Consider the following 12,290-nt stretch of genomic DNA (forward strand, 5'->3'; position numbering starts at 1 on the left):
GCCTTCCCTCCTGCCACCAGCCCTGCCTGTCACCCTGCCACTGGCATGCCTCCTGGTGTGATCCCTGATCTGGATGTCCTTGTGCTCGGAGGGTGACTTCCACCATCTTCTGCCTTTTCTTTAATGTCTCAGAGAGCTGTGTTTGCTTTTCAGAATTCCCTTTCCTGATTGTTTTGAAAAAGAGATGCCCTTTGCCCCCGCTCCCTTTAAAAGCTATGGCTTTCCTTGCTGCTAGTGGCCTGTAAACATTGTTCCTGTTACAAATGTGCCCTTTCAGTTGCTTTCTGGCTCTAAGTGGTATTGCTTTTCTGTTTCTCTTTGGAAGTTGATTCTTGTTTATTACCCTCTTATCCATAAGCTGCTAACGCTGGCAAGGAGAGATTGGGTAATTTCTCCTCTTCTAAGGTGCACTTCTTAACTAAATTACACCTGGGTCCACCACTAACATTAAGGATGCTGTACTTGAGAGAGGATTCAGGCCAGGATGAGGGTTTAAGAGCACTGCAGGGCTTTCTCTTTGCCTTTCTTTTGCATTTGGACCTGGAGGCTAATTGGGAACTTCAGCCATGGGGAAACCACGGTGCCCTGTGGCTTGGCCCAAATGATTTCTAAGCAAGGGTAGGGTCAGATGCAGGACCAGAACAGGTCCCAAAGCAGAGTTTTATCATTCTCTATCCTCACACCTAGACTGAACCCAAGGAACTGCACAGTTCCTCTCCCTTGAGGAACCAAGCACACCATAAATATGGAGCTAGAGACAGGGGCAAGCACCTTGCAGCTCTGATTCCTTGGCCCTGATCCTGTTCTAAGAGCCTGATTCTTCTCTAAATCCTTCCATCATTTTTCAGCTCCATTCTCAGCTTGAGTTTTCAAAGCTGCCTCTCCTGCTGCATCTGAGGACTTATCTAACATCTCTCTTGCACATCTCACTTCTTGTCCCACTTTAGCTGCTTCTGCCCATAGGAAGCAGGGGGGGAAACAAAACCCTATAGTTTAGAATCTCAAAGTGGTTTGTAAACCTCTCCTCTCCCCACTGCAGTGCTGCTTGTTCTGGTGGTGGGAAAACTGAGTCAGGGAGCAGTGTGTCACAGGGTCATGTACTTCAAGCACCAAATGCCTGGGAGCACCTGAGCAGAACTGGTTTGTAGGATCCCAGGTGCACAGCCCACTCTTCCACCCATCTGTTTCACCCCACTAACCAGCTCCTGCAGTGTAAAACAGGCTGTGGTTGCCAGTGGTTCCTTCGCACCAGAGCCGAATAGTGCCAGCCCCTGGGATGGTGACGATCATTCAGGTGGGGGGGACACACATAAAGTGGGGGAAGGAGCTCTTAAAACTCTGAGGGGCTTGGCATGAGGCAAAGAAATGCAGCAGCGAGAAGGCTCTCTTCCAAACTTATATATATATATGCTTCAAAAAAAAAAAAAAAAAGGAGAAAAAACCCCAAAAGCTGGAGCTAAAAAGGCAGCTTGAGGAACGAAGCTGCTGGAGTTTTCCGAGAAGGCTCCCAAGATGCACAATGGGAACATCTGTACCTCGGCTGGCGCCTTGGAAGGGTCTCAGGCCGCAGAGTGGGGCTGGCGTCAGCCGGCTGCAGCCCTGCCTTGATGCCACCCTCTCCCCAAGCCCCTGCCCCGGCACAGCTCCTCCCGCTGGCCTCGCACAGAGCCGTAAATCCCCCTTCCCACCTCTCCTCGTTCGCCACGGGCTCTGCGGGTTTCGAGCAGCCGAGAATCCCGCAGCAGGAGCAGGGGAGAAGGGAGGTTTGGCCCTGGGAACAACTGTCCTCTGTGCTGCCCGTGAAAGGCAGTTTCATAAGGCTTTTGCTCAAAAACGTCCCGTTAATCGGGACCTGCTGAGCGGGTCAGCCCTGCTCCCGGGGACGGAGGGACAGGCCAAATTGGTGCACACACATGCAGTGTCTCGGCTTTGGCACTGGTGTTCTCCAGCCTTGGGGGACGAAGGCAGGCAGGATTGATCCCGATCCTGTGTTGTAAGGCTCTCAGGGGGCTGGTGGATGCAGTCAGTCCCTCTGCCTTCAAACCTTGTGCCCACTCGTGGCAAGGGAGTGGGTATGTGCCCAGAACACTTGGTGGAGCCTCACATAACCCCGTGGACCCCCACTGCAGCAATTCCCACGAACAGAGCTGTGAGGAGGCGAAATGGGTCCCTTGGGGGAGGCAGTGGTGGCCTGAGGTGGTTAGAGGCAAATCTAAGGGGAAAAATCCCTCCCCTTGAACTCCCTTCAGCTGCTTCATCTTTCTCTCTCCCCACACCTACTGCCCCTGTCCCCTCCTGGGGGTCTCAGTGCTTGCCTGGTGCCAACAAAGGTTTGAGAGGACACAGAGACCATCTCTGCCAAGTGTTTCCCACCACCCAGGACTTGGTTTCCTGCTGCAAATTTTCTCTCCTGAGCTACAAGTAAATGTGAAAAACATATCCTTGTTCAATGTAGCATGAGCTGCAAAACACTTCCCTCTCACAGGGATAGCCTGAGCTCACACAAAGGCAAATTATGGAGATGGAAGGGATGTGGAGCTTTATCTGACACTGGACTTAGGTGCTAAATATGAGGGTTTATTTGTAGGGTTGGAGGCAGTGGGTTGTCACGTCCCCAGGTTTAAAGGGGCAGATCCATCTCAGGTCCAGGTTTCTGAGAGTGGGATCCAGTGGCAAGGAAGGTGCCATTCCTAGAGGAAGGATGAACCTAAATCTGTCCAAGGCAGGAGCATCATTTGACTGTTGGGGAGCAGCCCCCATGGAGGGACGTGGGATTAAATTCCCAATTTAATGGGTTTGTTTAGTCAAGATTCCCTCCAATAAGGGAGACCTAGAAGATCAAAAGGAGGCTCTGTAGGCAGTTGTGTTCATGTGCTCATTCTCTACATTCATCCCCAAAACAAGAGATGCTAAGGAGGCCTCTGAGTGCCATTTTCCCCTCTTGTTATTGCAGTCAATGATGCCAGAGGCCAAGAGGACCATTCCCGCCTCCTGCTGACGTTAGCTCTTCAAGACTCATTGACAAGATTTCTCCCTCCAGGACATTTAGGCTGCTGATGCTGAAGGCAAACATAATTTCTCCCCCATTATTTCCAGCTTGATCTGCCTAGGATTAGAAAAAAAATCCAAACCAAAAACCAAACCCTAAAAATGATAATATAAAAATAACAACAAAAATTTGGCACAGTTCCTGGTCTTTGTTGCTCAGACCCCGACGTCTGGATGGCTCTGCAGGACCTGGAGGAGTGTGAGTCCCTGTGTATGAGGAGTACTCAGGGTTTGCCTGGGGCAGGGCAGAGATGAGCAACAAGAAATCAGTTTTGGAGAAACTTTTTCACCCTAAATTGCATATCAATGGCATCTTAAAATGACAACAAATGTCTGTCTGTGTAGCTCTGGCCATCATTCTGCTGTTTTAAGAGGCCAGAAGATTAAGGGGGACCCAAGCATGTCCCACAGTGCCACCACAGAGTGACCTTAGATGACTTGACCCCTGGAAGTTGCCACTCATGGCTGGGATTCCCAACTTATAAAGTCAGGAGTGGTTTCCAATAAAAGGACAAAGCCTTCATCTTGGCCAGGTAAAGGCTGAATGCAAACAGTGATGTCTCAGGATGGTAAACTGATCCCAGTGTTGCCCTGCAGCCTCCCTGGCTGTTCCTGCCCTGGATCTATGGGTGGTCCTGTATTCACAGGACCACAGGATGCCCTGAATTCCTGTCTCATTGCATCCTGCTGCCCATGGCAGGGCTCCTCCCCAACAGAGACAGCTAATGTTACTTTATGCCCCTTGTTTTACATTCCTAAATTAATTGCTATCTTCCTAGTAACACTAATGGGTGTTGTCTTCCTCCTCTTTCCCCCTGCACGGTGCTGCAAAACTTCAGCTGTACAAGTTTTTTGGTGACAGGTGTGGACGGTTAGCTGCTATTTTGTTCAAATGCATTCGCCATGGAATTGCCTCTTTGTCCATCTTCTCCTCCTGTTTTAGGGCTGTAAATACTAATGGTTTCAGGTAGACCTGGGATATGGGAGAGCAACCATTGCTTGCAGTGCATTACCAGACACCAAAGACGCCAAAACACTGAGCAATGTAAGTGGCCTTCACATCACTTTTGTGCTTGTGAGCTGCCGAAAATACATCCTGGGAACTCGGGGCAGAGCCGGGCCCTATCCCATCCCAGTCTGCGAGGGGATAATTCAGGAACCAGCAGCCCGAGGGCACCATCTAGTGAACAGCCGGGACGGCACAAACCTGAAACGGGCAGAAATGGAGTGAAAACCGGGATGGGGGGGTTTCCAGTGAGAATTGAGGAGTCACGTTTTGTACTTTCCCTCTACTGCAGTTAATTTTTAATTTTCTCCATCAGGTCCCCCCAGAGAGGAGCCTTTGTCCGACTCCACCCGTTGTGGCAGGGATATTGGCCTGGAGCATACCACACTTGCTGCTTTGCCTTATGTTTTCTTGTTTGTGAAAAAAACGAATAATGAAGGGTTATTTCTAACTCTTTGTGAGGGGACCCAGGTGTGCAGGAGCAGAGTGATGGAGGCAGCTCTTTTGTGGGGCAGGTCTGAGCTGGAAGCACAGGCTGTGCTTTCAGCTGAGATGAAGCCTCCCTTTGAATGGAAAATGAAAAGGAACACCGTAGATGCTCTAACATCTCCCCATCACCCCCAAGGTGAGCTGACAGGGGAAAAGCAGGCTGAAAGACCACAGGTTTGGTGCAGAGGTTAAAGCTCCCTGAGCCAATGCAGCAACTGGGGATGAAGGAAACACCACATCACGCTACTGCTGCTTCCAGTGCTGGTGTGCTGAGCTGGGTCCTCTCCCCATGTTGCCATACTGGGAATTGAACACCTTGCCAGGAGAAGGCTGTCCTGAAGCACTCCTGATCTAAAGGTGGCACCTTCAGGAGTTCATGGCCCCGTGGCCTATTGACACCCAGCCCCCAGCCCCCTCCCCGGTTTATCCCTGGGAGCTTCTTTGTGTTTTGGCTGCAGCAAACCCTATCCATGCACCCAAAGCATCCATGGAGCAGGGACTGAGAGGTACAGGGGTACTCGGGTCAGGCTGCCCCACCTGTCCAGCTCACCCTTTGCAGCCCCCTTTGGGGCCAGCTCCCTAGGGAGGATGGAGCTGCTGGGAATTGTGCCTTTTCCTCTCATATGCACACAGTCACCATGGTTAGTTAAGTGGCTTGTTTTTCATTAGGAAAAGACTGTTGCTAGGCCACCCCGTTCCCCGGCGTTGGTCGGGAAGGAGTTTTGCAGCCAATCCGGGAGGCTGTGCTGGGGTTTGCACACGCACACATCACGCACACCCCTCCTGCAGCCCAGGTGCTAAGCGGCTGCCAGATGTGCCTATTCATTTCCACATCACACCTATCTGCTTCTTCCGGCCAAGCAGGTTATTAAAACTCCTAGGATTTTAATTTATAGTTGGCTGAGAGTTTTCCCCCTTCTAATTTATGCTCAGGGGGTAGAGAGGGGTTATGGTGGGTGGGGGTAGTGATGGGGAGGGGATACAAGGGGGCCGGGTCCTCCCTCCACTCTGGTCTCTGGTGAATGCCCGAGTGAAGCCTCTGCTTTCTGACTGCAAACAGGGTGAATTGTCCCTCTGTGTCCCCACAGCGAGGGGACAGACAGCCTCAGACTGGGGGCTTGCTCCAGGCTGTTATTAGGTATTGCATCACCCCAAGACACTCATGTTGTGATTTTTAGGGATATCCTGTGTAACTGGGTGTTGGTGGGTTCCCTCCAACTCGGGATATTCTGTGATGCTGTGATTTGGAGTTTACGTGGCATTTCAACCACATGTACCATGATAAGCAGAGCCAGCAGCAAAGCTAACCAGGTGTTTGATCAGGGGATGCTGCTCCCAGCTGCGGTGCCCGTTCAAACAGCCCGTGGTAGCTGGGAGAGGTTCTGGACCATGGTCAGGCATTGGCAACGCCTGATGTCTGATCAGACAGATCCCTGGCACAGGGGCTCCCAGTACAGCTGCTGTTCTGCTATGGTGCTATTCCAAGTACCCTATGGGTGTCCAACACCCACCCGACAGAGCTGTGGTGCATGGACAAGGCAGGGTGCGAGCAGAGCCCAGGATGTGAGCAGGATGGAGCCTTTTACAGCTGCAAAGCTCTCACCATGCAGGATAGGAATAGACACCAAAACATGCAGAAAAACGTGGGCAATCCACATGAAACTCAGTTTCTGAGTGTCCCCCATGAAAACCCCCATGTAGTAGGAGGGAAGCTCAATGAAAGCAACAGAAAGAATTGGATTGTGTCTGCTGCTCAAGGAGAAGCTGTTGCTAGACAGAAGTAAAAGCCGTCGCCATCAGCTCCCATTGGCTCAGCCCCACTCCAATGACGGGCTTATCGGTTACCTGCACTCGCAGCTGGCTGGAAAAAAACTCAATTGACAATGTTTTCCCTCTGATAAAAAAGCCCAGTGCTGAATTCGTGGGTTTGGGTTAATCATTGTTCAGAGTTGTTGAGATAATGGCTGAGTTTTCCGCAGATTCTTCAATTACTGCAAAATTAAGCATAAATTGTGAGACAGCCCAGCTCTCCTTCACCCGCCTAAAGATGCTCAGCCTCCCGACATGAGCACCAGTGGGCCGCTTGTGGGATGAGCCAGAGCGTGTGATGAGCCCAAGCGTGTTCAGCCATGGCAACTCCGAGCTGGCACGTTGGTGAATATTCACAAACACCTGTGAAAATCCTGATTAGCTCTCAGAGGGTGAAAATGGCCCCAATGTCACCATTTAGATTATTCAGAGCAAACATCGTTGGCAGGGAGCAGATTGCCACCACCCCTAATCATCCATGTGGGGTTTGCTCAGCAGCAGGTTTTGGGGGGGCTGGGGGGCTGCAGCACAATGTTGGGGTTTTCCAAGCCCCTCAAACCTGATGCAAATAGGGATTAACCCCCAAATTTGTTTCTCACCCTCCCTGAGCGCTGGAGATTGTGGCAAAGCTTGCAGGGCGTGTCAGCACCAAGGAGTAGCCAGCCTTTGGCTGCCTTGCTGCCCCCAAATTTGCTCCCAAAGCAGGGAGGGAATTCCAGTAGGAGGGTTAAATAAGTGAGGTGGCAATGGGGACAAGCTCTCAGTGCTTTGTGCCACTGTGCAACCCCAGAGCTGTGCTGTGCAGGGGGCTGGGGGGGCAACAAGTTCCTCCACTCAGGTGGACAAACAAGTTTGGAGCTGTGGGGTGCCTCATGAACTTGAGTGCCCCCCGAGGGGATGCAGTTACATGGGCCAGGTTATATGGCCATAAGCAAAGCATCCCTCTGCTGTGTCTTTCCTCTGGGTCTGCTTTTCCAGGAGCAGAAGACAGTGCTGCTCCATTGTCTTTGGAATGCCCCCATCATCTGACCGTTGCATACAGGCCCACTGAGCTTTCACCTTTCCTACATCCTCACTTCCCTCCTGCCCCACTGGGAGAGGTGGAAATGACAGAGAGAAGGAAACAGAAAAACCTGCCCCAGCTGTGCTCCTCCTGCACCCCTCTTTGTGCCCCGTGGGGTTCAGTCCCTGCCATACCTTGTCAGGTCCTGCTGACATTGCATGGCATTGTGCTGGGGCTCAGCTGAGCTGCACCCCAAGGCTGGCACAGGGAGTGGTGCTGGCCCTGTTTTACAGCTTGCTGCACCAGGAACACACCTGGGAGGAACTGGAACAAGCAGGATTCAAAGTCCTACTGTGAGGCCGTGTTTCCTACCAGGTCTAGTGGAGAGTGCCCAGACCATGAGCTCACGGCAGAGCCCAGGTTATTATATCTGTTGAAGGATGGTTGTGTTTGGGCCCTTGTGAGGACCAAGATTTTTTTAGATGTGTCAGACATGTTTCAAAGCATTTCTGAGCTGTTCCTGGCTTCCTCTACCAGGCAAGGAGGAGTTAAGAAGGGAAGTGCAAGATGTGCCTGGTAATGGCACTGATGTGTGCGTCAGGTGTGCCTGCGTCACCCGGCTGCCTTGGCCACTTCCCAAGGCTGGGGCTGAGCTCTCCTTACCTCCCACAGCCTGCTGGGAAAAGCCTGGGATGGTCTAGCCTGGCCGAGGGAGTCATGAGCTCCACTCCAGTGCTGGCTGCTGTATCCCAGTGTGCTGCACCAAGCTCCCCAGGGTGCTGGCAGCCCTCCAGCCCCCTCTGCCACCTCCTGTCTCACAGCCCAGGCAGTGGGACTGTGCTAAAGGGCTGTCAAGGGCTGACCTTGAGGCACATGGCAAAAAGCTATCAATTTTCTATAACCGTGGCTGTTCAGTTCCCTGGGGAAGCACACAATTCCCCGTGTCCAGCCCCAAAACCCTCTCTGGTGCTCCCACACCCAGCTGGGGCACATCTCTGCAGCCACATATATGTCACCTACAGGCAGAGTCACTGCAGGTGAGCATCACCCTGTCCCCACACCATCACAAAAAAAAAGCAGCCCATGCCACAGCTCACCCATGCCTGCACAGCTCTCACTCACAGATGCTGGGGGAAGGAACACTGACCTGTGAGGTGGGCAAATCACAACAGTGCCTCTCCTGAACACAAGGAGCTCCCTGAGCTGGGACAGCCCTGCTGCTGGAGGGTGACACAGCAGGATGCCCTCTTGCACTGAGCTTTCTCCTGGATTGCAGGGCTCCAGCTGAGCCCATCCCCTGCTCCTCCTGCCTTCACAGGGATGTCCCCAGACCAAAGAGGACAAGCCTGTACCCCAAGGAACTACTTACTCCATCCACTGTCAGGCCATTCAAAGCACCTTTTCCAGTTGCAGGTGGGTTTTAAGCCCTGGAGCATGGCATGGTACTCAGGTCAATCTCACCCCACCCTCTTGCTCTTGCAGAACTGCCAGATCAAATCATGCAGAATGTACACAAGGGTTTAGCAAGAACAGCTTTTAATTCAGAACTGGACAATTATGTCAATAATTTATTTAAAATGAAGTGCATTCTATGCTCTTGTCCACACTGGACATTGATCAGATCCAGACTTTTTTCTCAGGCTTCATTGTGCAGCTGGATCCCTACAAATCTATGGGGTGTGGTGGGATTCATCCAAGAATCCTTCAAGAGCTAACTGATGTCATCACAAAGCCTCTCCCAATGATTTTTGAGCAGTCTTGGGAATCTGGAGAGGCCCAAGCTGATCGGAAGCTGGCGAATGTTGTCCCAGTTTTCAAGAAGGGCAAGAAGGTGGACCCTGGAAGCTACAGGCCTGTCAGTCACACTTCAGTGCCCAGTAAAATCACAAAGATTATTCTGGGAGGTATTGAAAAACACCTGGAGGACAACAGTCATCAATCACAGCCAGCATGGCTTCATGAGAGGAAAGTCCTACTCATCAAACCTGATTTCCTTCTACAACAGGGTAATCCACCTGATTGATCAATGGATGCTGGTAGATGTCATCTTTTTGGAATTCAGCAATGTTTTTGGGACCGTCTCTCACAGTATCCTTCTGGACAAAATGTCCAGCACACAGCTGGATAACCATGTCACATGATGGGTCAGCAAGTGGTTCACAGGTCGGGCACAAAGAGTGAACAGGGTGACATCAGACTAGCAACCTGTCACTAGTGGGGTTACACAGGGCTCCATCCTTGGCCCAGTTCTCTTCAACATCTTCATTAACCACCGAGGCACAGGACTTGAAGGAATACTAAGTAAGGGGACTGTCCCGCTCTGCTTTACCTCACCTTGAGTATTGTGTGCAATTTTGGACACCACGATATTAAAAAAGACTTTAAGCTGTTAGAGAGCGTCCAAAGGAGGGCCATGAGGATGGTGAAGAGACCGGAAGGGAAGCCTTATGAGAAGTGGCTGAGGTCACTTGGTTTGTTCAGCCTAGAGGTGACTGAGGGGAGACCTCATTGCAGTCTTCAACATCCTCATGAGGGGAAGCGAAGGGGCTCTCAAACCATGACAGGCAGGCACCAACCTCTTCTCTTCTGACCAGTGACAGGACTCGAGGAAATGGTGTGAAGCTGAGTCAGGAAGTTTAGTTTGGATATCAGAAAAAGGTTTTTCACCCAGATGGCTGAGCACTGGAACAGGCTCCCCACGGAAGTGGTCATAGCACCAAGCCTGTCTGAGTTCAAGAAGTGTTTGGACAACGCTCTCAGGCACACGGCAGGACTCTTGGGATGTCCTATGCAGGGCCAGGAGTTGGACTCTATGACCTGACATATCCCTTCCAACTCAGCGTATTTTATGATTCTGTGGTAAAAGAGGAGGAAGCTGGTCGCTTACTGGCCCTGGATGGTTTGCACCTTTGGGCGTCAGCAAAACACCTCAGTCCTTCCACAGGAAAACCTGCCACTTCCATCTGGGAAGGGGACAACCCCATGGAAGGCATAGAGGATGAGCTAGTAGCCCCCATCACATGCCCATGGGGGCTCCTCCAGGCTGACACCAGGACCCTACTCATCCCAAAGTGACAGATGAACACAGCACAGCCACAGCCCTCATTTCTGTGCACGAACTAGGGGCTGCAGAGAGCGTTTTTGGGAGACTGCTGGTGTCCAGGTGTCACCATGTCTCCATCCCTGGGCAGGGCTGGGTACTGGGCAGAGCCCATGGAGTACAAGCCCTGGGGAAGGAGGTCAGCGGTCACCTCCACCTTCCAGAGCTGAAGGCACCAGGATGGCCTGAAACACATGGAGGAGATGCTGTCCCCCATCACAGGCCACTTGCCATCAGGTCTGTGGGCCAGTACTGGTCATCCAAGTACTGGCTGCTGTCTGCAGTGGGGTCTGTGATGGGGCTGGGGGGCCGGGGGGGCAGGCTACGGGCCAGCTCCTCCTCCCACTGCACCTCCACCAGTCTGTACAGCTCCATGGCTGTTTGAGCATCTTCCACCGACGAGTGTCCTCTGCAGCCAACCTGAGCAAAGGGGGAAAAGCCTCAGTTAGATAAAAGGCGCAGCAAAAATCCCACAAGTCATGTTGTCTGCTTGCTCAGAAGTACACAAATGCTGTGGGTTTTGGAGACAGCAAAGGTTTGATGCAACCAAGGAGATACAGGTCTCTCTTCAACACTTTCTGGAGGGCACAGGTCCTGTCCACGTTTTACTGAGATGCTTAACCGTCAGCTTGGGAGGCCCTGGGCTCTCCCAGCTTACTTATAGCCAGAGGCACATCTCCATCTCACAAAAAGCACCCATGGAGGTGGGAGAGCCAGGCTGACCACACAGGTTTGTAGCTAATCCAGGAATTGCTTCCCATTCAAGGTTCCTGGTGCTTACCTGGATCCTTTTATGGAGCAGGTGCCTGGCTAAGTTCTTGAGCGAGACGTTGGCCCTGACAGGCAGCCCTGCCCTCTGCTTCAGCACAGGGATCTGGCTGGTGTCTCGAGTCCTGTCTTTCGGGTGGAAGTACTTCAGGGCTTGGAAGTCATTGTGGATGGCGTGTCCTACCACAATCTTGTCTTTCAAGATCTTCAGGATCTGGAAGAGTCAGAAAGGGTTAGACAGGCAGCAAAAGAAACACCAATTAAGCATAAAATAAACCACTTTTTATTAAATTAAGCTCCTCGACTTCCAGTTTTTAGGTTCCCAGAAGGGAGCAAGAGCCACCAAAACAACCCACTGCACAGCTTCAGAGGCTTCCCATCCTGTGGTTGTGTCTCCACCTCAGAGCAGCTCAGCATGGGCCACCAAAAACCCCAATTTGTGTTTGGCAGATAACATACTGTTTTGGTTTGTTTTTTTTTTTTAATTTCTCTTTTTCCCTCACCTCTGCTTGGGCAGCCTTGAAGGGAATTGCTCTCTTCATGTGCTGCTTGGTGATGCCACTCCAGCGTGTCCGGAAGTCCACGATGGGGAGCTCGGGCTGAACGTACTTGTCATAGATGACATCCCCCTCGTAGTTCACCACGGAGCACCGTGCCAGCTCGCTCAGCCTGCCCTGAGGGCCGGTGCCCACCATCTCACAGTCAATGGCCACGTACTTGTCAGGGCGCAGGACCAGCGATGACATTCGCACCTTCTTGGAGCTGCTGTTCCCCTGGGACAGCAGCACGGAGTGGTGCCTGGCTATGCTGTCCGGAGAGGCAGATGGGGACAGGGATGCAGAGATGACCCGTTTGGGCTTGGGGACCTTGCCAGAGCGCTGTGTCATGGTGCCATTTGCCTTGGTGAGGACGGCGTGTGCCTCTGGCCCCGCCACGGGGGTCTGAGTGCTCCTGTGGCCGCGGGGGCTCAGCAGCCCCTTCTGCTCCAGCAGCGCCCGGCGCTCCAGGAACCGCTGGTGCTTACGGCTCTTCTTCTTGCTGCGGCCCTGCGGCGAGCCGGGACCCTT

At 52.3% G+C, this 12,290-nt stretch overlaps 1 protein-coding gene across 1 annotated transcript in view; it reads right to left on the reverse strand.

Moving 5' to 3' along the window:
- Window positions 1–10,139: 10,139 nt before the first annotated feature.
- The window catches only part of LOC113970034 (apoptosis-enhancing nuclease-like), a 3,383-nt gene continuing 1,232 nt past the window's right edge, over window positions 10,140–12,290 (reverse strand). Inside the window, exons 2-4 of the mRNA XM_027688517.1 lie at window positions 11,727–12,287; window positions 11,237–11,437; window positions 10,140–10,875 (exon numbers count right to left, since the gene is read on the reverse strand). Of these exons, the coding sequence (XP_027544318.1) occupies window positions 10,672–10,875; window positions 11,237–11,437; window positions 11,727–12,287 (966 nt within the window). The 3' untranslated portion in view covers window positions 10,140–10,671. The remainder of the gene's footprint in view (window positions 10,876–11,236; window positions 11,438–11,726; window positions 12,288–12,290) is intronic.

The sequence above is a fragment of the Neopelma chrysocephalum genome, unplaced genomic scaffold (genome assembly GCF_003984885.1).
Source record: "Neopelma chrysocephalum unplaced genomic scaffold, ASM398488v2 Primary Assembly neopelma1_75, whole genome shotgun sequence".
Lineage (NCBI taxonomy): Eukaryota > Metazoa > Chordata > Aves > Passeriformes > Pipridae > Neopelma > Neopelma chrysocephalum.